Raw genomic sequence first — 25,351 nt, forward strand, 5'->3', positions numbered from 1 at the left:
TCCTATACCTGTTGTGGTTGAATGCAAGAAATTGACTGTGGCTGACCTGGGTTCAATTTCACATTGGTCTATTATCCTATTTGTTTTCTTCTTTCAAATACTCTGAGCTTTTTAGTTGATTGGGCCCGTCTGCCGGGAGTGACAAATGGGTTGGTTAGTATTTTCACTTTTGGGACTGTTGTGGAAATTCTTACACAGGGAAACTCGAAGTCAATCTTAAATGAATCATTGTTTGCCAGTGCGCTGGAGAGGTTCCAACAAACTTAATGCACCATAGTGAACGTCTGTCAGAAGCACTAACGGGGAAGTCCCATTTGTTTTCTCTTATATACTGCAGACAAGTCATATTTGCATGATTTAGCTTATTCATTAATCGTTAACATTTGCTTCATTCATGTGACCAACCAATACTGGGTCATGCGTGTGACAGACCAATACCTCATGAGGCTTCTTTAAGCTGACACCTTGAAACTGATCTCAAAACAAGGGTCTGGGTGTACTGCCAAATTGAAAATACTGATAGTGAGGGTTTGTTCAGTTCACTTGCATGAACACAGAAAACTGTTATTAGAAAACACAAACACAGAACACAAATGCACCAACACAACATTTTCCATCACAGGACTATTCCATAGACGGTTTGGTTGTTTAGCAACAACTGACACGTGAGGCATAACAGCCAGAGTTAGATGGTTGACGATGTAAACTATATTTAGTCCGAATGTTTATTGAAAACAAATAGGATGTTGAATTGTTGGTTAGCTTGCAAATTTTAACCATTTTTGCATCGACATGAAAGCAGTCAAAACATCTCAGAACAAGACGAGCTGAAACAAAACACCTATGATTCCCCACATCGCAGCTTCTTGTCATTGTTGCAATCTGACTGTTCAGACTCTTAACAAAGCACAGTTTCCTGCCACATTGATGCGAGTGGATAATTTGTGATGTTGTCAAGCGAACCCAAATATTGGTTTCCACAGGGATTGACAAAGGTCTGAAAGGCACTCGCCCAATGAGCAAGTCTGGTCTTTTTTTGGTTGCCTCAAGATTAAGATTGGGGCGGCAGGAAGCCTATTGGTTAAGAGCATTGGGCCAGTAACCAAAAGGTCACTGGTTCGACTCCCTGAAACAAGGTGAAAAATGCCCTTGAGCTTTGCACATAGCCCTAATTGATCCTGTAAGTCACTTTGGATAGGAGTGTCTGCTAAATGACTCAGAGGTAAAAAAAAAAAATATATATCTATATAATTTCTTTTTACTGATTCTCCGGAACTTTTGTATAATTTCAGCCAGTAGATAAGTGCTAAAACTGGTCTCCTTTATTTGTGTAGCTTGTCATCCAATTGGTATATCTTACGAATTTGGTGTGCTCAAGATAAGGGTTGTGAACGTTTAAACTAAATTGAATCCTTAACTTTAAGAAAAGATTCTACCCAAAAACTATTTTTTTTGCTCCACAACATTACCCTTAACAAGGGGCCTCCTGAGTGGCGCAGCGGTCTAAGGCACTGCATCGCATTGGTGCAGCTGGCTACTGGGTAAAGCAAGCATTGTGTCAAGAAACAGTGCAGCTTGACGGTTTATGTTTCAGAGGACGCACATCTCTCGACCTTTGCCTCGTGTCCGTACGGGTGTTGCAGCGATGGGACAAGACTGTACCAATTTGGAATTCATGAAATTGAGGAGAAAAAGGGTAAAAATAAATTACCAAACAAAAATCTGCGCAACATGCAACAATTTCTTTTGATTTTACTGTTAGAGTTTTATATAAGGAATTCAGTCAATTTAAATAAATGAATTAGGCCCAAATGTATGGATTTTACGTAACTGGGAATACAGATATGAATCTGTCACAGATACTTTAAAAAAAGAAAGGTAGGGGCGTGGGATCAGAAAACCACTCAGTATCTGGTGCAACACATCTCCTTTGCATAGAGTTGATCAGGCTGTTAATTGCTGCCTGTGGAATGTTGTCCCACTCTTCAATGGCTGTGCGAAGTTGCTGGTTGTTGGCAAGAACTGGAGCACACTGTCGATCATGAGTATCCCAAATATGCTCAATGGGTGACATGTCTGGTGAGTATGCAGGCCATGGAAGAACTGGGATGTTTTCTGCTTCCAGGAATTGTGTACAGATCCTTGCGACATCCGAAGGAGATGCTGAAACATGAGGTGCTGGCGGTGGATGAATGGCACTTAAACGGGCCTCAGGATCTTATCACGGTATCTCTGTGCATTGGTATTGTCATTGATAAAATGCAATTATGTTCATTGTCCGTAGCTTAACCCCACCGCCACCATGGGGTACTCTGTTCAAAGTTGACATCAGCAAACTGCTCACCCACACGAAGTCATACATCATTATGCGGTTTTGAGGTGATTTGGACATACTGCCGAATTCTCTGAAGCGAAGTTGGAGGTGGCTTATGTAGGAAATAATTAACATTAAATTCTGTCAACAGCTCTGGTGGACATTCCTGCAGGCACCATGCCAATTGCACACTCCCTCAACTTGAGACATCTGTGGCATTGTGTTGTAACACACCTTCACATTTTAGAGTGGCCTTTTATTATTCCCAGCACAAGGTGCACCTGTGTAATGATCATGCTGTTTAATCAACTTCTTTATATGCCACACCTGTCAGGTGGATGGATTATTTTGGCAAAGGAAACGTGTACGACAACTTGTTCCAGACAATACCCGTCAACTTCGCACAGCCATTGCAGAGGAGTGGGACAACATTCCACAGATCACAATGAACAGCCTGATCAACTACATTTGCTAAATAAACTAAAGTAGCAAAGTACATAACAATAACGAGGTTATATACAGAGTCAATGGGTGTGGTTACAGGTTAGTCGAGGTAATTTGTACATGTAGGTACGGGTGTAGTGACTATGCATTGATAATAAACAATAAGTAGCAGCAGTGTAAAAACAAAGGGGGGGGGGTCAATGTAAATGGTCTGGGTGGCCGTTTTTAAATTTTTCAGCATTCTTATTGCTGGTGGTAGAAGCTGTTAAGGAGCCATTTGGACCTAGACTTGGCGCTCCGGTACTGCTTGCCATGCGGTAGCAGAGAGACTGTGCCAATGCAGATACCGAAGTCACAGAAAGCAAGGTACAAAACAGAGAACTTGGCAAACAAGTCATTTGTGGTAGGCGTGGAGGCCGCTATCTTTATGCACGTCCGATATTCAAAGGCTTTGAGGAACATTTTAATTTCTCTTTTGGAATTGAAATGGAATTCATTGCAATCCTGACATGTGGCTACATTTCAATGCAGACAAACTTAAGCTCAAAGCCTCATACTGGTGTGTGTGTGTGTTCGTTCAGGCGCTGGCCATGCCGTCCAGTGTGCGGGCCGGGAGCCTGAAGGACCCAGAGGTTGCTGAGCTCTTCTACAGAGATGACCCTGAGAAGCTGTTCACCGACTTGCGGGAGATTGGCCACGGCAGCTTCGGAGCGGTCTACTTTGTAAGAAAGGGGGCATCTGTGGACTTGGCTTAAGTGGGCAAATGAGTGCATCTCACTCACAAGTTTACTGTTTATTTTGTGTCCCTTTTTGGGAGATGATTTCTTAGAATGGATGAGCTGTAGTATATAAATATTTGTCACTTGGTACTGCATACATTTTTACTAAACAGTCCTAAATAATACCCAGTACAGTTTTGGTACACAGTAAAAACTTGTAGTAGGGGAATTTGGGCATAACTTCAGTGATGGATGCATGAGAACTGGGAAGAGAAATGGAATGGGTATTGAAAGGGTGTTGATAAGATGAAGGGTGAAATGACAGGGAGGCAGCCACTAGGCCATGTAAAGACAAGTGAAGGATGAAAGGTAGGAAGTGGGTAGTTATGGGTAAAAAGGTAGCACAGGGTAAGGGATTGGTTGAAGGATGAAAGGTCCTTTTTAAATAGATGGTGTCAGTGACTAGTGAAGGATGGAGGGAGAAAGGAGTGTGAAAGAGGTGAAGCTGCAGTTTGTCAATTTGTCTGTGCCTGCACTTGACGATATGTGTGTGGCCAGTGGCTACTGTTAGCATGATTAGAAATTTATTTATTTTAACCCTTCCTTACCCCCTATTCCTTACATTAGGCACATGACATCCGCACCAATGAAGTGGTGGCCATTAAGAAAATGTCCTACGGTGGCAAGCAGTCCAATGAGGTAGGAACAGATTGAGTAATGGTAAAATGTACCTTGTTATAAAAATAAAAAAAGTTCACTCCATTTGCCATCTGTTGCAATGTGTAGGCCACGTTTTTAATGTTTTCAAGCTCCTTCTTTCTCTCTTATAAAGAAATGGCAAGATATCATCAAAGAAGTGAAGTTTCTCCAGAAACTGCACCACCCCAACACTGTAGAGTACAGAGGTTGCTACCTGAGAGAGCACACAGCATGGGTAAGTGAAGCACTTCTTTAACTCAAACATGGTACCCTATTCCCTCTACAGTGTACTACTTCTGGGTCCCATGGGGCTCTGGTCAAAAGTAGTGCACTATATAGGGAATAGGGTGCCATTTGGTATTGACACAATAACTAAGGGTCACTGACAAATTAATTTTGGTTATTGATGTTTTGGTTATTGTTGGTTATTGATGTTTTCAGTCAGCCCCTATTCACTCCCTATCCCTTCCCATAGGCCCAAACCCTTCAGTGTTGGCAGATCTGAAGGGTCTGGATAGGTATAAGCAGTGTAGTGGAGGAGCTTCCATATTTCATCCACCTTACAAATATGCAAACATTGAAGTGGCCAAGGGGAAGGTGTAGGGAATACATTTTGACCAGCTCTCCATCACGTTTCCCCCCCTTCTTGCTCCATATGTTAACCTCCTCTCTCTCTCCTTCATTCTCTTAGCTGGTAATGGAGTATTGTTTGGGTTCAGCCTCCGACCTACTGGAAGGTGAGTAGAAAACAACTAGATGGTTGAAGTTCACGTTCAAACAAGTACTTCATGTGATGTACAGTGGGGTGGTCGAAGTAAACCAGGGTTGTGTTCATTAGGCACGTAATGGTAGAAAACAAACTGAAACGGGGAGGGACAACCTGGATTTGTCGTCAAATAAGAGACGCTTATTTTCGTTCTGTTGCAAAAAGTTTTTGTTGTGTGCCCTAATGAACACGACCAAGCCGTCAAAGAATGAGTGTTTAACTGTTCATTTTGTCTGCCTCTGTGTGCGTAGTCCACAAGAAGCCCCTCCAGGAACAGGAGATAGCAGCCATCACCCACGGTGCTTTGCAGGGCCTGGTGTATCTTCATTCTCACAACATGATTCACAGGTGAGAGATCCTCTCTCCTCCCCCACACGATGGGACGGGAAGGGAAAAAAAGAGAGAATGAAAGAAATGTTATCCAAACATAAGCTCTCATTGTTGAATGGGAGGTGTGTCATGGATGTTTTAACCCTCTTTTTTTCTATCCCTTTCTATCTTGGTCTCTCTCTGTCTGCATGTCTCTTTCTCTCTCATTCTATTTCTCTTGCTCTCTTTCCCTCACTACTTCCTTTCCCATCTTTTTTTTTCTCTCTCTACCCCACTTCTCTCTCTCCTTCCAATTAAAAAGGCTTTATTGGCATAGAAAGTATTACCACATACATTGCGAAAGAGAACCTATAATATTAACTTTGTAAATAAATAAATAAAATTTATATTTATTTACTAAATATTATTGAGTCAATGATGATGTCAATTAATAATAAGAAACAGAATACTCAATGAATAATAATGGTGTCGCCCCCCACACTTTCTCTCCAGGGATGTGAAGGCTGGTAACATCTTGCTGACCGAGCCTGGCCAGGTGAAACTGGGTGATTTTGGCTCAGCCTCCATCATTGCCCCGGCTAACTCGTTCGTGGGCACGCCCTACTGGTGAGACACTGGTCTCTTCTGTTGTTTCTATGGTCATTATTGTAAGATTGACAAATTTATTGATGACAATGGCAATATGATTCACAAGTAGGACAAAATACCAAGGATGTGTCCCAGATGGCTCCCTTTATACTGCCACTACAACAGAGGCCCTGGTCAGAAGTAGTGCACTATATAGGGAATAGAGGGCCGACCGGTGCCCTATTGATGACAGCTTTACACACTCTTGGCATTCTCTTAACCAGCTTCACCTGTAATGCTTTTCCAACAGTCTTGAAGGAGTTCCCACATATGCTTTACACTTGTTGGCTGCTTTTCCTTCACTCTGCGTTCCAACTCGTCCCAAACCATCTCAATTGAGTTGATGTTGTGTGATTGTGGAGGCCAGGTCATCTGATGCAGCACTCCATCGCTCTCTTTCTTGGTGAAATAGCCCTTACACAGCCTGGAGGTGTGTTGTGTCATTGCTCTGTTGAAAAACAAATAATAGTCCCACTAAGCGCAAAACCAGAATAGGTATTTTATTAGGATCCTCATTAGATGTTGCAAAAGCAGCAGCTACTCTTCCTCGGGTCAACACAAAACATGAAACATAATACAGAATTGCATAATACAGAACATCAGTAGACAAGAACAGCTCAAGGACAGAACTACATACATTTTTTTTACAGACACACGTAGCCTACATATCAATACATACACACAAACTATCTAGATCAAATAGGGGAGACGCGTTGCGCTGTGAGGTGTTGCTTTGTTTTTTGAAACCAGGTTTGCTGTTTTATTTGAGCAATATGAGTTGAAAGTAACTTCAATGCAATAAGGGCTTTATATAATACCGTACACTTTCTTGAATTTGTTCTGGATTGCGGTTGGGATGGCGTATCACTGCAGAATGCTGTGGAAGCCATGCTGGTGAAGTGTGCCTTGAGTTCTAAATAAATCACTGACAGTGTCACCAGCAAAGCACCATCACACCTCCTCCATGCTTCACGGTGGGGACCACAGGCGGCGATCACCCGTTCACCTACTCTGCGTCTCACAAAGATACGGCGGTTGGAACCAAAAATCGAACATTTGTACTCATCAGACCAAAGGACAGATTTTCACCGGTATAATGTCCATTACTCGTGTTTCTTGGCACAAGCAAGTCTCTTCTTATTGGTGTCCTTTTGTAGTGGTTGCTTTGCAGCAATTTGACCATGAAGGCCTGATTCATACAGTCTCTCCTCTGAACAGTTGATGTTGAGATGTCTGTTACTTGAACTCTGAAGCGTTTATTTGAGCTGCAATTTCTGAGGCTGGTAACTCTAACTTACCCTCCGCAGCAGAGGTAACTGGGTCTTCCTTTCCTGTGGCGGTCCTCATGAAAGACAGTTTCATCATAGCGCTTGATGGTTTTTGCGATTGCACTTGAAGAAACATTTAAAGTACTTGAAATGTTCCGCATTGACTGACCTTCATGTCTTAAAGTAATGATGGACAGTTGTTTCTCTTTGCTTATTTGAGCTGTTCTTGCTGTAATATGGACTTTTACCAAATAGGGCTTTTTTTCTGTATACCACCCCTACCTTGTCACAACAGATTGGCTCAAACGCATTAAGGAAACAAATTAACTTTAACAAGGCACACCTGTTAATTGAAATGTGACTACTTCATGAAGCTGGTTGAGAGAATGTGCAAAGCTGTCATCAAGGCAAAGGGTGGCTGCTTTGAAGAATCTTAAATATAAAATATATTTTTATTTGTTCATTTTTGGTTACTACATGATGTGTTATTTCATAGTTTTGATGTCTTTACTATTAATCTACAATGTAGAAAATAGTAAAAACAAAGAAACCCTTGAATGAGTAGTTGTCAACTTTTGACTGGTACTGTGTGTGTGTGTACTACATTTATTTAAAGGAACTCAGTCCGGCTTTCAACTTACTTTTGAAAGTTACAGTAGTAGAATGCACGAGGTGTAATTTCAAAATTGAATACTGCATTAGTTTTCTGCTTGTCATGTCAGTTTTTACATACCTTAGGGAGCTATTTTTGACTTGTCAAAAATGTCCAGATCAACTAGCTCATGTCAGCTTGTTTTTATAGCCCATAGATTTAGTTGTAATGTTTGAGTCACTCATATCACATGAACGCACATTAGACATTAAATCTGTAGAATTGCAGGCAATAAGCTTTAAAGCAACAAAATGTTCTCTCCACCAACGAGAGGTGTGAACAGTTTGTCATGAACAGTGCTTGTGCCCATAGAAATAGATGTGGCAAACAGGGGGGTGCAGTATGTTCTTCAATGCTGGAGGGGGGGGGGGGAATTGGGAACACCTGGTATAGGAGGTGTACACATTGAATTCTTTCCTATATATTGCACTACTTTCTACCAGTGCCCATTGTTGGGAATAAGTTGCCATTTGGTATACAGAAATAGTGGTGTCTCACACTGGCTTCGATGTGTTTTACCTCCGTACAGGATGGCTCCTGAGGTGATCCTGGCCATGGACGAGGGCCAGTACGACGGCAAAGTGGATGTGTGGTCACTGGGCATTACCGCCATAGAGCTGGGTAAGCTAAGCACAGGCCATCTAATACACATGTTCACAAGCTTTTAAGGTGTATGTACTGTATACCTATTCTGATATGTTTTTGCGTACTGTTAGTTTTCTTGCCAATACTTTGTGCTTCATTGAGCTTGCCTGGCACAATGGAACAAATTTCCTAGTCCCTGAAGTGACAAACTGAGCCTTTTGGCACTTTGGGCAAGCACAAACAAAATGCTTGATTTATTTTTGTAAAATACAGTCTCAGTTGTTTTAACTGTTTCTTCTGTGTGATTGGTCCAGAGGAGTTCCGATTTATGCGATAGCAAGGTGTGGGGGTAAACAGAGGAAGAGTTGGATTTTTATGTTTCAAAAATCTATATTACTTTTGTATATATAGTGTAAATATGTGGACACCCCTTCAAATTAGTAGATTAGGCTATTTGTCAAACAAGCACACAGCCATGCAATCTCCATAAATAAACATTTCCAGAAGAATAGCCGACTAGCTCAGTGACTTTCAACATGGACCCATCATAGGATGACACCTTTCCGACAAGTCAGTTCGTCAAATTTGTGCCCTGCTACAGCTGGCACTGGTAAACTGTAAGTGTTGTTATTCTGAAGTGGAAACGTCAAGGAGAAACAATGGCTCAGCTGCCTAGTGGTAGGCCACACAAGCTCACAGAAGGGGACCAGCGAGTGATGTAGCACGTAAAAATCATCTATCCTCGGTTACAACACTCACTACTGAGTTCCAATCTGCCTCTGGAAGCAACGTCAGCACAAGAACTGTTCGTCTGGAGCTTCATGAATTGGGATTCCATGGCCGAGCAGCCACACACAAGCCTAAGATCACAATGTGCAATGTCAAGCGTTGGCTGGAGTGGTGTATAGATCACCGGCATTGGACTCTGGAGCAGTGGAAACGCGTTCTCTGGTGTGACAAATCATGCTTCACCATCTGGCAGTCGGACGGAAGAATCTAGGTTTGGCGGATGCCAGGAGAACGCTACCTGCCCCAATGCATAGTGCCAACTGTAAAGTGTGGTTGAGGATGAATGATGGTCTGGGGGCGGTTATTAATGGCTCGGGATTGGCCCCTTAGTTCCAATGAAGGGAAATCTTAACACTACAGCATACAATGACATTCTAGACGATTCTGTGCTTCCAGCTTTGTGGCCACAGTTTGGGGCAGGTCCTGTTTCAGCATGACAATGCCTTCATGCAAAAGGCGGGGTCCATACAGAAATGGTTTGTTGAGATGGGTAAGGAAGAACTTGACTGGCCTGCACAGGGCCCTGACCTCAACCCCATCAGACGCCTATGGGATGAATTTGAACGCCGACTGCGAGCCAGGTCCTAATTGCCCAACATCAGTGCCCGACCTCACTAATGCTGTCATGGCTGAATGGAAGCAAGTCCCCACGCAATGTTCTTACATCTAGTGGAAGCCTTCCTAGAAGAGTGGAGGCTGTTATAGCGGCGAAGAGGGGACCAACTTCATATTAATGCCCATGATTTTTAGAATGACATGTTCGATGAGCAGGTGTCCACATACTTTTGGTCATGTTGTGTATTTAATGTTCACAGAAAGTCACAAGGCCGGTTCATGAAAGGGAAACAAAATCCATGCCCGGTTCATAGCACTTCACATACAAACTAAAGATCATTTCGATAATCACCAAATGAGTCTCTCTTGTGGCTAAACTTGTCACTCTCAATGTCCTCTTGTCCTTTTATCCTTTTGTTCTATATTCTTCTTTGTTCTTTCTCCCCCGCGGGTCTCCATTGTTCTCCTATTTTTCTCATGCGTAATTTCCCCCGTCCCTTCACCTGCACCGGTAATAAGGGGTGTGATGTTGGGGATTCCCATGGTGGCCCCGCCCTTCTGAATATCCTTGGCCACCACGCCTCTGGATGGTTGAAACACTCCAGTCCTCAGAATCAACACAGCAGGTTGTGCACCAGCCGCGACCAGTCGTGGCAGGATAGCGTGTCTGTTTTTGTGATGGACCCCGGATCTATAGATGATAGAGAAGTTAAAGGGTTGCAACCATCTGGTTACCCTACAGTTCTTTTTTTTTTTGAGACGCCTCAACTTCCCAACCCAGCATATCTTGCCCCCACTGACAATTTTCTGTTGCGCAGCAGGTATTCTGTAAGGCCTTAAATTCACTCTTGCCTGGCTCCGAGTATATATAATGCAGGATGAGATCTGTATTCCCTGGGAGGGCTGAGAATATCTCCCAGCGTCGGTTCACTAGGGGCGGCAGTGTAGCCTAGTGGTTAGAGCATTGGACAAGTAACCGAAAGGTTGCAAGTTCAAATCCCCGAGCTGACAAGGTACAAAATCTGTCGTTCTGCCCCTGAACAGGCAGTTAACCCACTGTTCCACTGTTCCTATTTTACTGACTTGCCTAGTAAAATAAAGGTAAAATAAAAAAATAAATAGGGCCTGTAGGTCTTGCTTGTGCGTCAGCGACTCCCCCACCTGCACCACTGTCGGGGGTTGATCTTGTTGGGCTGCGGGAAGGGAGCAGAACATAACATTTTCTATTTCTCTCGTGGTACTCCTTCATAAGGTTGGTGTAGCTGTTCAGGTTTTCTCCTACCTGTCTGCCAAACAGTAATTTACAGGTGATAATTTTACCGATACTTCATATGGACCTCTCCATTGCTTTAAAAACCTATGTTCAGCTTTCAGAATTAAAAGGAGTACCGTATTTCCTACATTAACTTTGGTGCTGGAAAGTCCTGTTGTATGCTGTCGGTTGCACTTGCTGCTCCCCCTTCATGTGTTCCTTCACTGTTGGCCACACTGCGGCCATCCGTTCTTGCACTAAGGTGGCATGTTCAGTCAGTTCTGTGGGGACTCAGCTGGGCTTCCCATGCCACCTTGTTGAGGTCCAGGATCCCTCTGCACGGCCTCCCATATAAGTTTGAATGGGGAGAAGCCCGTTGACGACTGGTGCACCTCCCTAAGAGCAAACAGAAAGTGAGTTAATAACATGTCCCATGTCTCAATGTTGTTTTTTAACTTTGACCTAACTGTTTTATTTAAGCGTTTGCATAAACCATCTGAGGATGATATACACTCGTGCGTATCGGTTTCACCTGGTACAAGGCACACATCTTTCGTTATGCGGTACATGAACAGGGTCCCCTGGTTGGTCAAAACAGAGGAGAGTAGGCTGACTCGGAAAACATTTTGAATCTCTTTAGCAAATCCTTCTAGTGGATAAATTGCGCATGGGAATGGGTTTGGGGTAGAATGTGGCATAATCGATATTCGTGCCCCTGGACTGATTTTGGAATATGACCAACCAGATCCATAGCTATCCACTCTGAGGACATTTCAATGATGGAGGGGGATGAGCATTTCTTTTGTGCTCTGGTGCAGGCTTGGGGTGGTTCTGTTTAGTCTCTGGGTATGTGCCACTGGGTATATGCACGTGTCCCCATAGATACATGAGACTGACCTCTGTTCCTGACATCTCCCTCCTGTACTAAGTGTGACAGAACAAGGGCAATCCTACTACCTGAGTCGAGCCCCCCTTCTGCGTCCTGTCCTTGGATTTCCACAGGCTGAGGCTCGCTCTGCGGTCCAACACTGTGGGTATAGATTACATGGATGCACTCCCTTTTTACCGTAGGCATGGATTCATCAATAACCTCTTGAAACTCCCCATCCCGGATCCGGGATCGTGACTAAAGCCTCAGGCTCATTAGCATAACGCAACGTTAACGATTTCTGAAAATCTCAAATAAAATGAAAATAATGCGCCTACTCTCAAGCTTAGCCTTTTCTTAACAACACTGTCATCTCAGATTTTCAAAATATGCTTTTGAACCATAGCAATTGACTAATTTGTGTAAGAGTATGCTAAGCTAGCTTAGCATTTTGAGTAGCATTTAGCACGCAACATTTTCACAAAAACCAGATAACCAAATAAATAAAATCATTTACCTTTGAAGAGCTTCGGATTTTTCAATGAGGAGACTCTCAGTTACATAGCAAATGCGCAGTTTTTCCTGAAAGCGTCTGTGTGTAGGAGAAATCGCTCCGTTTTGTACATCACATTTGGCTCCCGAAACGAACCGAAAATTCAGTCACCTACAACGTCAAACTTTTTCCGAATTAACACCATAATATCGACCGAAACATGGCAAACGTTTGGAATCAATCCTCAAGAACCCACTGTTCCTAGGCCATCATTGAAAATAAGAATTTGTTCTTAACTGACTTGCCTAGTTAAATAAAGGTTTAAAAAGAAATGTCCTTTGTCCTTTTATCTTCTCTTCAATTCAATATTTTTCCTTATTTCTTTGTCCCCCTCTGTCTCCATTGTTCTTCTCTATTTATTGTGTGTATTTGCCACTGTCCCATCACATGCTAAGGTAATAAGGGGTTTGTTCCGGGGGAATCCTGTGATGTTGGCGGGGATTCCCAGAGTGGCCCCGCCCCTGTGACTCCCCTTGGCCCTCATGCCTCTGGATGGTTCACACCTGTATTTTGTTACAAATCTGGCCTTGAGTGTGTTTGATGCTGTATGTCTCCTGAACTTTGTCTGTCTCTCTATGCAGCGGAGAGGAAGCCGCCTCTGTTCAATATGAATGCTATGAGTGCCTTATACCACATTGCCCAGAACGAGAGTCCCGTTCTGCAGTCCAATCACTGGTGAGCCACTAACTGAGCATGGAGGTGGTTCTTGTGCCCTCTTTGTTTTAGTGTCAATATACTTTCTGAGTAGCCTGGTCCCAGATATGGTTGTGCTGTATAGCCTTCTATGACAATGACTTTAGGACTTACCACAAACATATCTGGGACCAGGCTACTTTCTGAGAACAATATGAGCCATTGGTGTAGATCAGGGGTGTCAAACATATGGCCTACTGGCAACTGAGTTTGACACTCCTGTTGTAGATAGATGAGTACCGTTTTATAGTGTGACTGTGACTGTGAGTTTCTCATTGTTTGGTCTCGTCCTTTTCAGGTCTGATTATTTCCATAACTTTGTGGACTCGTGTCTGCAGAAGATCCACCAGGATAGACCTACCTCGGACGTGCTGCTGAAGGTAAATGCTATCTCTTAGTCTACGTTTCCTCTTTTTTAAAATAGTTATTCAAAGTTTAATAATCGAAAGAAGGCACTACACAAACATGTAGAAACCAAGGAATGGCCATGAACTCTTTACCCATGAATAATATCAGAGGTGGCCTAAAGAGGTGCTGTGATTCCTTATTCTCATGATGGTAAAGGAGCATCTCTTCAATGGCTCCAGTTTAAAGTGAACCTTAACTTTCCAACAGCTCCAGGTAGCACCATCAGGTAGAAATTACGTCCTTACAACCAGAATTGGTTGAATTTTGTAATCAGGTTTCAAAGGTCTCATTGCAACCAGTTTTCCCAGCTAGGTTGATGCATTAAACCAACAAAGATGGCATTGATTGACAAGTCGTCATTACAACTAGAATTTATGTAATTCCGACATCAATTTGACCAGTTTTGCCTGCTGGATTAACCTTAGAAGCCATTCTCCCTTCCTCTCCCTCAGCACCATTTCCTATGCAGAGAGCGTCCTCACACGGTGGTGATGGACCTGATAGCTCGCACCAAAGACGCGGTGCGGGAGCTGGACAACCTGCAGTACCGCAAAATGAAGAAGATCCTTTTCCACGAGGCCCTCAACGGGCCCCAGCCCGAGGGAGGAGAGGAGGAGGAGGTATGAGGAGTGAGGGAGGTGGTGGTAAGGGGGGGTTGAGGAGGGTGGGAGGTGGCGGAAAGAAGGGAGGAGGAGAGAAATGGCAGGTTGAGAGGAGAATGTGAGGTAAGGAGGGAGAAGAGCAGGTAAGGAGGTAGGCAGATGAAGGGGGATGAGAGAAATGGCATAAAAAGGAGATAATGAGGGGTGTGGGAGAAAGTGAACTTGGAGAGGCAGTAGAGGGATGAACAAAAGAGAGAAGATGGCGGGGAGGACATGGAGATGTTACGTAGAGGGAGAAAATGAAGAGGCAGTAGGAAGAGAGGAGAGTAGTAACAGTTAGCCGATGATGATGTAGGACCAGAACCAAAAGGAAAAAAGTAGGATGTGTTGAGTGAGGGGGAAGACAGACTACAGAACGCACTGGTCTTAAAACCTCTTTAGTTTTGGACCCTCTTTTCATCCCAAATCTAACTGCCTGTATCTGGACCTAAAAGGATGATATATTCTTGAAAAAAAAGGTTTTTGTTTTTGTTAAACACTAATGCTTAGAAATGTAAAAGATGAAAGGATATAATATATTGCTTTGAAATGCAAGAGAAAGGATATAATATATTGCAGTTTAGTTGCAATTTAGATTTTGGCCACTAGATGGCAGCATTGTGTGCAGTTTCAGATTTGATCAAGTGAAGCATTGCACTACTGCCCAGTAGTTTTATTAAGTTTGCCCAAATGTCCTGAATTGGTCAATTGATACATTTTCAAGTACATAACTAAAGAAAGCATACATTTTGTATTACCATATAATTTTTGTGAGTTTACACACTCCCAGGAATGTCATACATAATGGTTCATGAGCTTATACACTAACTTTCACACAGCAAGATGGCGGGGTGGGTGTGGACCAGAGACAGCAGGGGTTCAAACTGTAGAACCCAGTTCCTACATTTGAATATAAAAATAGATTTTTTTCAAACGAAACTATACTACATTCTATCTATCTCAGGATGACAAATCAGAGCAAGATTACTGAATGTAAGTACATTATTTACTTTCAGAGGTGAATATATCAAACCAGTTGCTGTGATATTTTTTTTTTTGTGCACTCAAACAATAGCATGGTATCTTTTTTACTAATAGTTACTGTTAATCGGACAGTGCAGTTAGATTAACAAGAATGTTAAGCTTTCTGCCCTTGTAAGACATGTCTATGTCCTGGAAAGTTTGCTGTTACTTACAATTACATTCTAGTCACTTTAGTGCATGTTAGCATCCACCGTCCCAGAATAGGGACACTGATTCCGTAAAGGTTAATTTGGAGGAAGAGGATTGAGCTGTGCACCATCACTCTGTTCAGGAATACAGCTAGCATTAGCATCCATCCTGTCTTTTTAATAGCATATGTCACCAAAGTGTAGTCCAAAATTGTGTGCCTTGACTCATTGTATGACCTCATCCTCTTCCTCCAATACAAATAACTTTGATCCCATCAGGAGTTTAAAATCTTTGTTTCCGTTCAACATGCCATACAAATAAAGGCATTTTAATTAATTATATGAAGAGTTCTTTGGTCCTCCTTTCTTTTTGATGACCTTTTGGGGTCTAATTGTCTTCCCCCAGGGCCTTGCATAGGAAACACAGGAATCCAATGAATGCCTTATGATTGAAATTTGTAGATGAGTCTGAGGTCCGTTTGAACTGCATTTGAGAAAATGTGTAGGTGTTTATTTAGGTGTTTGTAAGTATTAGTAACACTGTGTATTTGTGTGTGCGTGATCGTGCATATGTTATCACCACTTCTCCTAACCGCCATCCCTCTGTCTCCAGGACGTGGAGCAGTACATGCTGCGGACAGGTACGGTCAACAGCATGGAGAGCTCCCATTCGCTGCCTTCCATGTCCATCAGCGCAAGCTCCCAGAGCAGCTCGGTCAACAGCCTGGCGGACGGTTCGGACGACAGCGGCGAGATAGCCATGATGCAGGAGGGCGAGCAAACAGTCACCTCCAACAGCTCAGTCCTGCACAAGCCCCTGGTCAGTTGGGACTTACCTTTAGACATTAGTCACAGCAGTGTTTCTTTTAGACTATTTTTTTCCAGGGCCAATTTGCCCAAAGCGGCACCCAAGTCCTATTTCACAATTTTGTCAGTAGGTAAACACTGTGCTGTATGAGGTGGGTAAACAATTACTACACTGAACAAAAATATCAATGCAACATTTAAGTGCTGGTACCATATTTCATCACATGAAATAAATGATCCCAGAAAATGTACATACGGACAAAAGTGTTTCACTCAAATTCATTATTCAGGTGCACCTTGTGCTGGAGACAATCAAAGGCCACTCTAAAATGTGCAGTTTTGTCACACCAGTGATGCAATTGCCATGCTGACTGCAGGAATGTTCACGAGAGCTGTTGCTAGTGAATTTGTTTCTCTAACAAAAGCTGCCTCCGATGTTCATTATAGAGAATTTGGCAGTACACCCAACCGGTCTCACAACTGCAGACCGTGTAACAATGCCAGCCCAGGACCTCCACATCCGGCTTCTTCACTTGCGGGAATGTCTGAGACCAGCCACCCGGACAGCTGATGAAACTGGGTTAGCTAAATTGAATAATTTTTTGCACAAACTGTTAGAAACCGTCTCGGAGAAGCTCATCTGCATGCTCGTTTTCCTCACCAGGGTCTTGACCATGACTCTAGTTTGGTGTCGTAGCCAACTTCAGTGGGCAAATGCTCACCTTTGATGGCCATTGACACGCTGGAAAAGTGTGCTCTTTACAGATGAATCCTGGTTTCAATTGTATCGGGCAGATGGCGTCGTGTGGGCGAGCGGTTTGCTGATGATGCTGTGGGACTATTCTACTACTCTGCTCAAACCATCGTATTATGCTACTCTCATCACCTCACTGGGAACCATCGACACAGCTGGCTAGCCTATCTTCAAAGAAGCATCTTCGAGAGTGAATGGAAGGAAAATTAACTCTGTAGTTCTGTCCAGGACTACGTGACAAGACACCGGACAACTACAGATGAGAACAGTAGAATACTTGTTGGAACCCTTTTGGATAATCTGAGCCTTACAAGCGTGCTGCGAAAAGGCCAAACTCCCTTGGAAAAAGTCTGCATGAGTCAGATGGTGGTCACACCAGATACTGACTGGTTTTCTGATCCACACCCCTACCAGATGCATATCTGTAATCCCAGTCATGTGAAATCCGGGGCAGCAGCTAGCCTCGTGTTTAGAGCGTTGGACTTGTAACCAAAAGGTTGCAAGATCGAATCCCCGAGCTGACAAGGTAAAAAAAAAAAAATTCTGTGGTTCTGCCTCTGAACAAGGCACTGTTCCTAGGCCGTCATTGAAAATAAGAATTTGTTCTTAACTGACTGACTTGCCTAGTTAAATAGAAGTAAAAAATATATTAGGGCCCAAGGAATTTATTTCAATTGACTGATTTCCTTATATGAACTGTAACTCAGTAAATCTTTGAAATTGTTGCATGTTGCATTTTATATTACTGTTCAGTGTATTTAGCTAGTTATGATGATTGTAAAATACCAAAGGTGAACTGTTTTTTGGGGTGTTTCTGTTGCACTGATTTTAAAAACTGTAAATTATGGTTTTACCTCAGTTTAGTTTACCACATAAATGGCTCACTAGTGGCTAATGACCTACTCTTCCCCCACCCCTAGATTGATTCCACAATGCAACACATGATTTACACAAAAGATTTGTCCCCCTCTATACATCAGAGCCATGACAACATCTACGACGACCCCTACCAGCCCGAACTGGACGCACAGCAGCAGCCCCCGTCACGGGGTGAGGGACGAGAAGGTGGCAGGCGGAAGGGACACCGCAGCCGAGATCACTTTGCCACGATCCGGACAGCATCGCTGGTGACCCGGCAGATCCAGGAGCATGAGCAGGGGTCGGCGCTGAGGGAGCAGATGTCTGGGTAGGAGAGCTTTTATGGAACGACCAAAGAAAGAGCCCATCTGGAATTAGAAGGCAGCGGATTGGCTAGTCCATGGAAATCAAAGTTAATTGATTTATTCCAGTCATCATTCACCTTTTCAGTTAATATTGAGCCAAACAATCTGCAAATTCATCCACTGTCACATGCTGGATGTGGTTGTGTACAAGTAATATGGTACCGGCCTCCCGATTTATACTTTCAAATAAACATTCTGTACTGTCGCCTCATATGAAATGTTTGATCTCAAATTGAAAATGCTGGAGAATAGAGTCATTGTCCAAATACATATGTAGGGGAGTGGACTAATATAGTATTTTTCAGATGTACTCACTACTAGTATTCTAAGGATACCAGAATGTTCTTCAATATTGATACCAGGTTTAGTATCACAATACTCGATACCAGAATCATCCCACGGGACCAAAAATTAAGCAGAGAGCGGGATTGTGATTTATTTTTTTTTATTTTCTAGTTTAACCCAAAATCACACTTTAAAAATAGAAAAACAACAACATTGGAAGTTAAGTCCACAACAATGCTTAGACCACGTCGGAGACCACTTTTGAGGTCTGGGAATAATCGTAAGTTAAGATTTTTTTTTTATGTAGCCATAACTGGTTGAAATTATTTGTAATAATCATTACATCCAAATGACAACATATGCGTTGTAAACTGGTTTTAATGACGCCATTTCAACCAGCTTAGCCCACTTTTAATAAATGTTCTAAATACTCATTCGTGGTTAGAAAGCAGTTCATGGAACTATGTAAAACCGACCGGCGCAGTTGGATGTACTGGTTGTCAAAATATCTGATACGGACTGCTTACGTAATTGCCCAATTCCATTTGGCTGTACTAGTTTTTGACAAACTTTTCTCATGTCAAATCCTCCTTTACCCCGTCCCAGGTACAAGCGCATGCGGCGGCAGCACCAGAAGCAGCTGATGGGCCTCGAAAACAAGCTGAAGGCGGAGATGGATGAGCATCAGCTGAGGCTGGACAAGGAGTTGGAGAACCAGAGAAACAGCTTTGGAGGGGAGGGGGACAAGCTGAGCAAGAAGCACCAGGCTATCCTGGAGAAGGAGGTAAGGGAAGGAGGGAGGTATGGATCAGGAGTGAGATAGGTGGGGACAACCTCAGCAAAAAAGCACAAGGCAATCCTGGATTTCTCCAGGATTGCCTTGTGCTTTTTTGAGGGATGGAGGGAGGAGTGAGGGGATGGGGATGGGGACAAACTGAGCAAGTAGCACCAAGCCATCCTGGGGAAAGGTGAGATAGGAAGGGAAGGAGGAGTGTGAGATTGGGAAGGTGGGGACAACCTTAGCAAGAAGCACCGGGTTGAAGAAAGCGGTACAGATGGGGGGGTGGACAGGAGTGGAATGAGATGGAAGGAAACATTGAAAGAAAAGAGGAAAGGGTATTGACTACGGCGACGGGGCGCTATCCCAGGATCTCAATGTACATTTCTAGGCCAAAGTAGATAGTCAAGCCGTATATAAGCTCTAGAATTTTTTGGGGGGGTTTAGCTCTATTCTTAGTTTGCTTATGGCCATGTGTGGTTGGTTTTCAGACCAAGGCAGCCCTGGCTGAGGAGAAGAAGTTCCAGCAGCACATCCTGGCCCAGCAGAAGAAGGAACTGACCAGCCTGCTGGAATCCCAGAAACGCCAGTACCGCGCACGCAAGGAGCAGCTCAAAGAGGTACAACCACACTGCAACCATACCGTAACTACACACTAACCATACTGCAATTACTCACCAACCAATAATCCATCTACTAGGGCTGCATGATATTGGCAAACAAATCTAATTTCCATTTTCTTGACCAAATATTGTGATTGCAATTTGACATGTAATATAAATCAAAACACTTGGGTTAGCTGTTGGCATCGTAGAAATGGATTTACTTCTATTAAGAAGCAAAGTGGAAAGCAGCATCATTCTTGTTTGGAACAATCAGTTGACTGCATTTGATCTAACAGAACAGCATGCGAACTTATAGTGAATTTAACAGCAAGGATGGCTTGGCGTGTGTGGGAAGCAGCTGCAATAGGAAACAGACATTACACACTGCTGAGAATGTTTCAATATATTGCATGCAATATGGATATTGCACATGTCAGTATTGTGATAATTTAATTAAAAATATATATATATTTATACAGTACCAGTCAAATTTGGATGCCTACTCATTCAAGGGTTTTTCTTTTGATTATTTTCTACTCAATTTTTCTGTGGCTAAAGCAACTAGGCTCGTAATGTAACAATTGTATTCGAATTAACAGATGGCATATAAGTTTGATATATTATTAAGGCACACGGAAGTTCACATGTCTGGTATTTTGATTTAAAAGAAATAATAATAATAAGTTCAAACTGCTCTCCTGTGAAGTAGTGACATACACCTAGTTTTCTGAATCAGGTCACATATGCCTTGTCACCCTGCTTAACCACAGTTTACTAATGTTCGTCTTTTTACGCCAATAACAAATTCACCACATATTGAATCTACACCCTTCAGCGATTTGTTTGAATGCGGCGTGAAACAATGTTTGACTATTTGAAAACAACATTCGTGCTCTCGCCCATATATACTGCCAATTTTAATGTTACCTAATATATACTGTTCTTGATTCGCACAAGGATTATTCAACCCCAAAATCTGCTAAAAAGCCAGGTTGGTCCAAGCTCTCTGATTCATAATGCATAATATTTTTCTTACCTCACAAAGGCAGTCCCAACACCTTGGCTAGCTTTCAGGCCAACGTTACTTCCAGACACAAACGAGAATATGTCTTCACTCTCCATTCTACTCACCTTGCTGAGCTGGTTAAGCTTTTTTTTTTTTTTTTTTTTTCAAGTTATTCAAAATGTTGGTGACTACCTGCTGCTGGCAATTTAAATGACGCTATTTCCTTAACGTTGACTGACACAGGCCATATTCAACGGGTGTTGCGCATTCGTAAATAGATCAGTTATTCTGCGCTCTGGTACATTCAGACAACTTTTCTGAAGTCCGAACAATTGCCTGAGTGAATTTACCAAGTACCCCATTTTAACAATGTCCATTGAACGCACAGACTATACCATTTAGCTAAGCTAAGAATGACATGAATAATCAAGTCGACGAAACGTTGGGTAGTTGAATAGCATATAGTTAGTAAACGATATGCCATGTGGTTCATAAGGATAGCGCCAGCAACAAATTTGTCATACTTATAACAGAATATATATCTTAATACCAATTAGCATACTACATTCTCAAATTACTTAACAAATAGTACAGTTAGTACAGTGCGATTATGCTGATAAAACTCTAACATCAATACGCTTGTGTGTTGAGCTAAAGGTTCTTCTTTCATGTCATTGTGCCAAGTCACAATTGCATCCCTGATTATTATCTTATTAGTTTGGAAATTTCCTGTCAGCAGGGAAATGTTACCGAATGCTTGTTTGTTTTTTCCCAATGATTTTCCGAATGATTGTTTTTTCCCATATTCGAGCCAAATTGGTAGAATGCTTGTGTGCTGCTATTAGTGTCTTTGCTTTGCTGTTGTTTACCTCTTCTATGAATTTCTTTCTGCCTCTCTCTCCTCGCAGTTTTAATATACTCATCTTTTTTGGAGATTACTCAGACTGAGAGAATCCCATAAGCGTTTAGTCATAAAATGCTTTAAACTTTTATAGCTATCAAATGATCCATAAAGAGACCACTCTGAATCTACGTACGTCTATGTATGGGTTGTTTAAGTTGCATTTCATTATATTTCCAGTGTTACTTTATCAAATCTATAGTAAAAGATTATATACACACACCGTTATTTCTTCTTTTTTTTTCTTATCTTCAAAGAATCAATAAATAACGTAGAAAATCTTAGGTACTCACATTAATTATCAACTCCGTGTGCGTTTCCTGACTCTCCATCGCTACCACTCCAAGCGGAAACCAGAAGCGTTCGTTTCCCGGACGCTGACCGGCCGGTCATTTGAATAATTCTCAACTGTTCTCTAGACTTCCATAAATCATAGATTTGCCGCTATCGTCTAAAAAAATAACTTCTAGCACTTAGAACATCACGGGGTGATTTTATTATGATGAGCAGTGTTGAACGGACCCCAAGATAACGCTACATATCTCAACTTTCTAAAGTAACAGCTTATTATACACATTCCTATATCTTATTATCCAAACTTCAGATTTACACTTATTTCCACACTCACATCACATTCATAAACACAGTACACACGGGGGAAATGAGTCGGAAGAGGAAAACCCCGGTTTAGCCCTTTTTTTTTTTTTTTTTTAGATAACAAAACCCTGTCTATGAACAGGGAAACTCATACCATTATCAAAATATTGCCTAATTAGTGGTCCCACAGCAGGGTGTTGTATCCACACTGGGATATCGCCTACTGGGATTACTATGGTATAGATTCTCTTACATCTATCCAATTGTACAAAACTACCAAAACTGTCTCCTACCTATGTAACACGGTCCCAGAAAATCCAGTTTTACCTCGTATTTTAAGTATCAGGAATAACAAAACATGCACAATAACATTTGACAATAGTAACCGGGGCATACCTGTTTACCTCATGTATCAAACATTTTACATTACACGTTAAAATTTGAACTTCACCAAGCCAGATGCCCTTGCAACCCCTCACCTGCACTCTAGTCCCTCATTCAATGAGCTTCACCAAGCAGAGTTCTCTCGCAAGATTACCTGTGCTCTAGTCCTTCACTCCACATTAACCTCACCAGTCCTACTGTGATCAACTCAGACCCACGCCACTGGCTAATCAACAATTTATGCCCAAGGATACCTCAGTCCTGCTTTTTATTTTATAACCTGCAGGAATATTTTCTATAGCGCTTTTGACTTTCTCTCTTAGGCCATAACTAGTCCTAGCAAGGTCTAGTTATATATTTGGTACACACACATTTGGATGTTAATCCGTTCCCCAGGGTTCTAGTTCTACATCCGGTACACACAGATTTGGATGCTCACGTTCTTTTGATCACGTTGGTTTGGATGCTAATCTTAATTGGTCTTAAAGGATTGGGCCTTTTTTCTCTTTAATTCCCCCCCCCCTTAAAATGACATACTGGCAGTTAGATTTGGGTATCTCAGGACCTGAAGCAATGATATGCATATTATTGATAGCATTTGAAAGCAAACACTGAAGTTTGTGGAAATGTTAAATTAATGTAGGCGAATATAACACATTAGATCTGATAAAAGGTCATAAATCCCCCGTCTTTGAAATGCAAGAGGGAGGCCAAAATTAAATATTCCAGGTTTGGCGCAATTTAGATTTTGCCACCAGATGGAAGCAGTGTATTAGCTACGTTTTAGACTGATTCAATGAACCATTGCATTTCTGTTAAAAATGTTCTCTCAAGACTGCCAAAATGTGCCTAATTTGATTTATTAATACACTTTCAAGTTCATAACTGTGTATACTCCTCAAACAATAGCATGGTATTCTTTCACTGTAATAGCTACTGTAAATTAGACAGTGCAGTTAGATTAACAAGAATTTAAGCTTTCTGCCCATATCAGATATGTCTGTCCTGGGAAATGTGCTTGTTTCTTAAAACCTCATGCTAATCACATTAGCTTTCGTTAGCTCAACCATCCCGCGGGGGAGACTAGTTAACCTGATCCTAGTTTTCATCTGATACACACAGATTAGAATGTTAACGTCAGATGGCAGTTCCCTCAGAACGCCATTGTAATTAATTATTTATGATTGTTTCCAAGAAATGTGAGTCTCACCCTATTTCTGTCTCTGTTCGGAACACCGTAACCACCTGCCTGACACCCTCCTTCAGATCTTAGGCAGGCCTCAGGAGCCATCAGCAGAGTTTTGTTTCCCATCTGCGGTGCCAAATATTGTGATGAATATTCTATTCAAGTGAGAGACATGGTCATTTCTATAAACAATTCTTTATTCATTATCGATTCAGTAATTAATACCAGTCAGGACAGTTGGGCTGAGCAGCCTACCCTTTACAGACCATGCTGTTCCTTTTTTTTCTTTAACCTGATACCAAGATTGCTCAGTCATAGCTGGTTCAACCCCCCTGGGCACCGTAAGCCACTTTGGGTTCATCCTGTGGTCATCTGCCTCTGGTGTTGTCTCCCAGAAGCCAGAATAATTAGGAATACTGAGCCTGGAGGAACAGAACAAAGGCCTATCTCGGTGACACCCACCACATCTGATCTGCGGAATGCCAGCTATTGTTTTTTTTTATTATCACCAAGCCATGACTTGCCAGCCCAAGCTTAAGGGGTATGAATACTTTCGGAAGGCACTGTACATATACACTGCCATTCAAAAGTTTTAGGTTCACTTAGAAATGTCCTTGTTTTTGAAAGAAAAGCACAACTTTTTTTTGTCCATCGAATTGTAACATCAAATTGATCCGGAATACAGCCTAGACAGTATTAATATTGGAAATGACTACTGTAGCTGGGAGCGGCTGATTTTTAATGGAATATCTACAGAGGCCCATTATCAGCAACCATCACTCCTGTGTTCCAATGGCACGTTGTTAGCTAATCCAAGTTTGTCATTTTAAAAGGCTAATTGATCATAAAGAGAATCCTTTTGCAATTATGTGAGCACAGCTGAAAACTGTTGTGCTGGTTTTAAAGAAGCAATAAAACTGGCCTTTAGACTAGTTGTGTATCTTGAGCATCGACATTTGTGGGTTCAATTAGACTCAAAATGGCCAGAAACAAAACTTTTTTCAGAAACTCGTCAGTCTATTCTTGTTCTGAGAAATGATGGCTATTCCATGTGAGAAACTGAAGGTCTCGTACAACGCTGTGTACTACTCCCTTCACAGAATAGCGCAAACGTGCTCTAAACCAGAATAGAGTGGGAGGCCCCGGTGCACAACTGTGCAAGAGGACAAGTACATTAGTGTCTAGTTTGAGAAACAGGTCCACAAATGGCAGCGTCATTAACTAGTACCCGCAAAACACCAGTCTCAACGTCAACAGTGAAGAGGCGTCTCCGGAATGCTGGCCTTCAAGGCAGAGTTCCTCTGTCCAGTGTCTGTTCTTTTGCCCATCTTAATCTTTTCTTTTTATTGGCCAGTCTGAGATATGGCTTTTTCTTTGCCGCTGCCTAGAAGACCAGCATCTTATAATTTGCCCCCCACAACCGCAAATGTTCCATGTCACCAGTCTGACTTTTAGCCCCAAAATAGCATCCTGGAATGGTTGTGAACTAG

General features: G+C 42.3%; 1 protein-coding gene across 1 annotated transcript in view; it reads left to right on the plus strand.

Moving 5' to 3' along the window:
• taok2b (TAO kinase 2b) overlaps nt 1-25,351 on the plus strand; it is a 55,055-nt gene that overhangs the window by 5,102 nt on the left and 24,602 nt on the right. Inside the window, exons 2-15 of the mRNA XM_064923562.1 lie at nt 3,340-3,480; nt 4,105-4,176; nt 4,310-4,411; nt 4,868-4,913; nt 5,194-5,290; nt 5,765-5,878; nt 8,349-8,440; nt 13,003-13,096; nt 13,413-13,494; nt 13,975-14,142; nt 15,949-16,155; nt 17,877-18,082; nt 19,011-19,188; nt 19,674-19,802. Of these exons, the coding sequence (XP_064779634.1) occupies nt 3,340-3,480; nt 4,105-4,176; nt 4,310-4,411; nt 4,868-4,913; nt 5,194-5,290; nt 5,765-5,878; nt 8,349-8,440; nt 13,003-13,096; nt 13,413-13,494; nt 13,975-14,142; nt 15,949-16,155; nt 17,877-18,082; nt 19,011-19,188; nt 19,674-19,802 (1,728 nt within the window). The remainder of the gene's footprint in view (nt 1-3,339; nt 3,481-4,104; nt 4,177-4,309; nt 4,412-4,867; nt 4,914-5,193; nt 5,291-5,764; nt 5,879-8,348; nt 8,441-13,002; nt 13,097-13,412; nt 13,495-13,974; nt 14,143-15,948; nt 16,156-17,876; nt 18,083-19,010; nt 19,189-19,673; nt 19,803-25,351) is intronic.

Source organism: Oncorhynchus masou, chromosome 18, assembly GCF_036934945.1.
Source record: "Oncorhynchus masou masou isolate Uvic2021 chromosome 18, UVic_Omas_1.1, whole genome shotgun sequence".
NCBI lineage: Eukaryota > Metazoa > Chordata > Actinopteri > Salmoniformes > Salmonidae > Oncorhynchus > Oncorhynchus masou.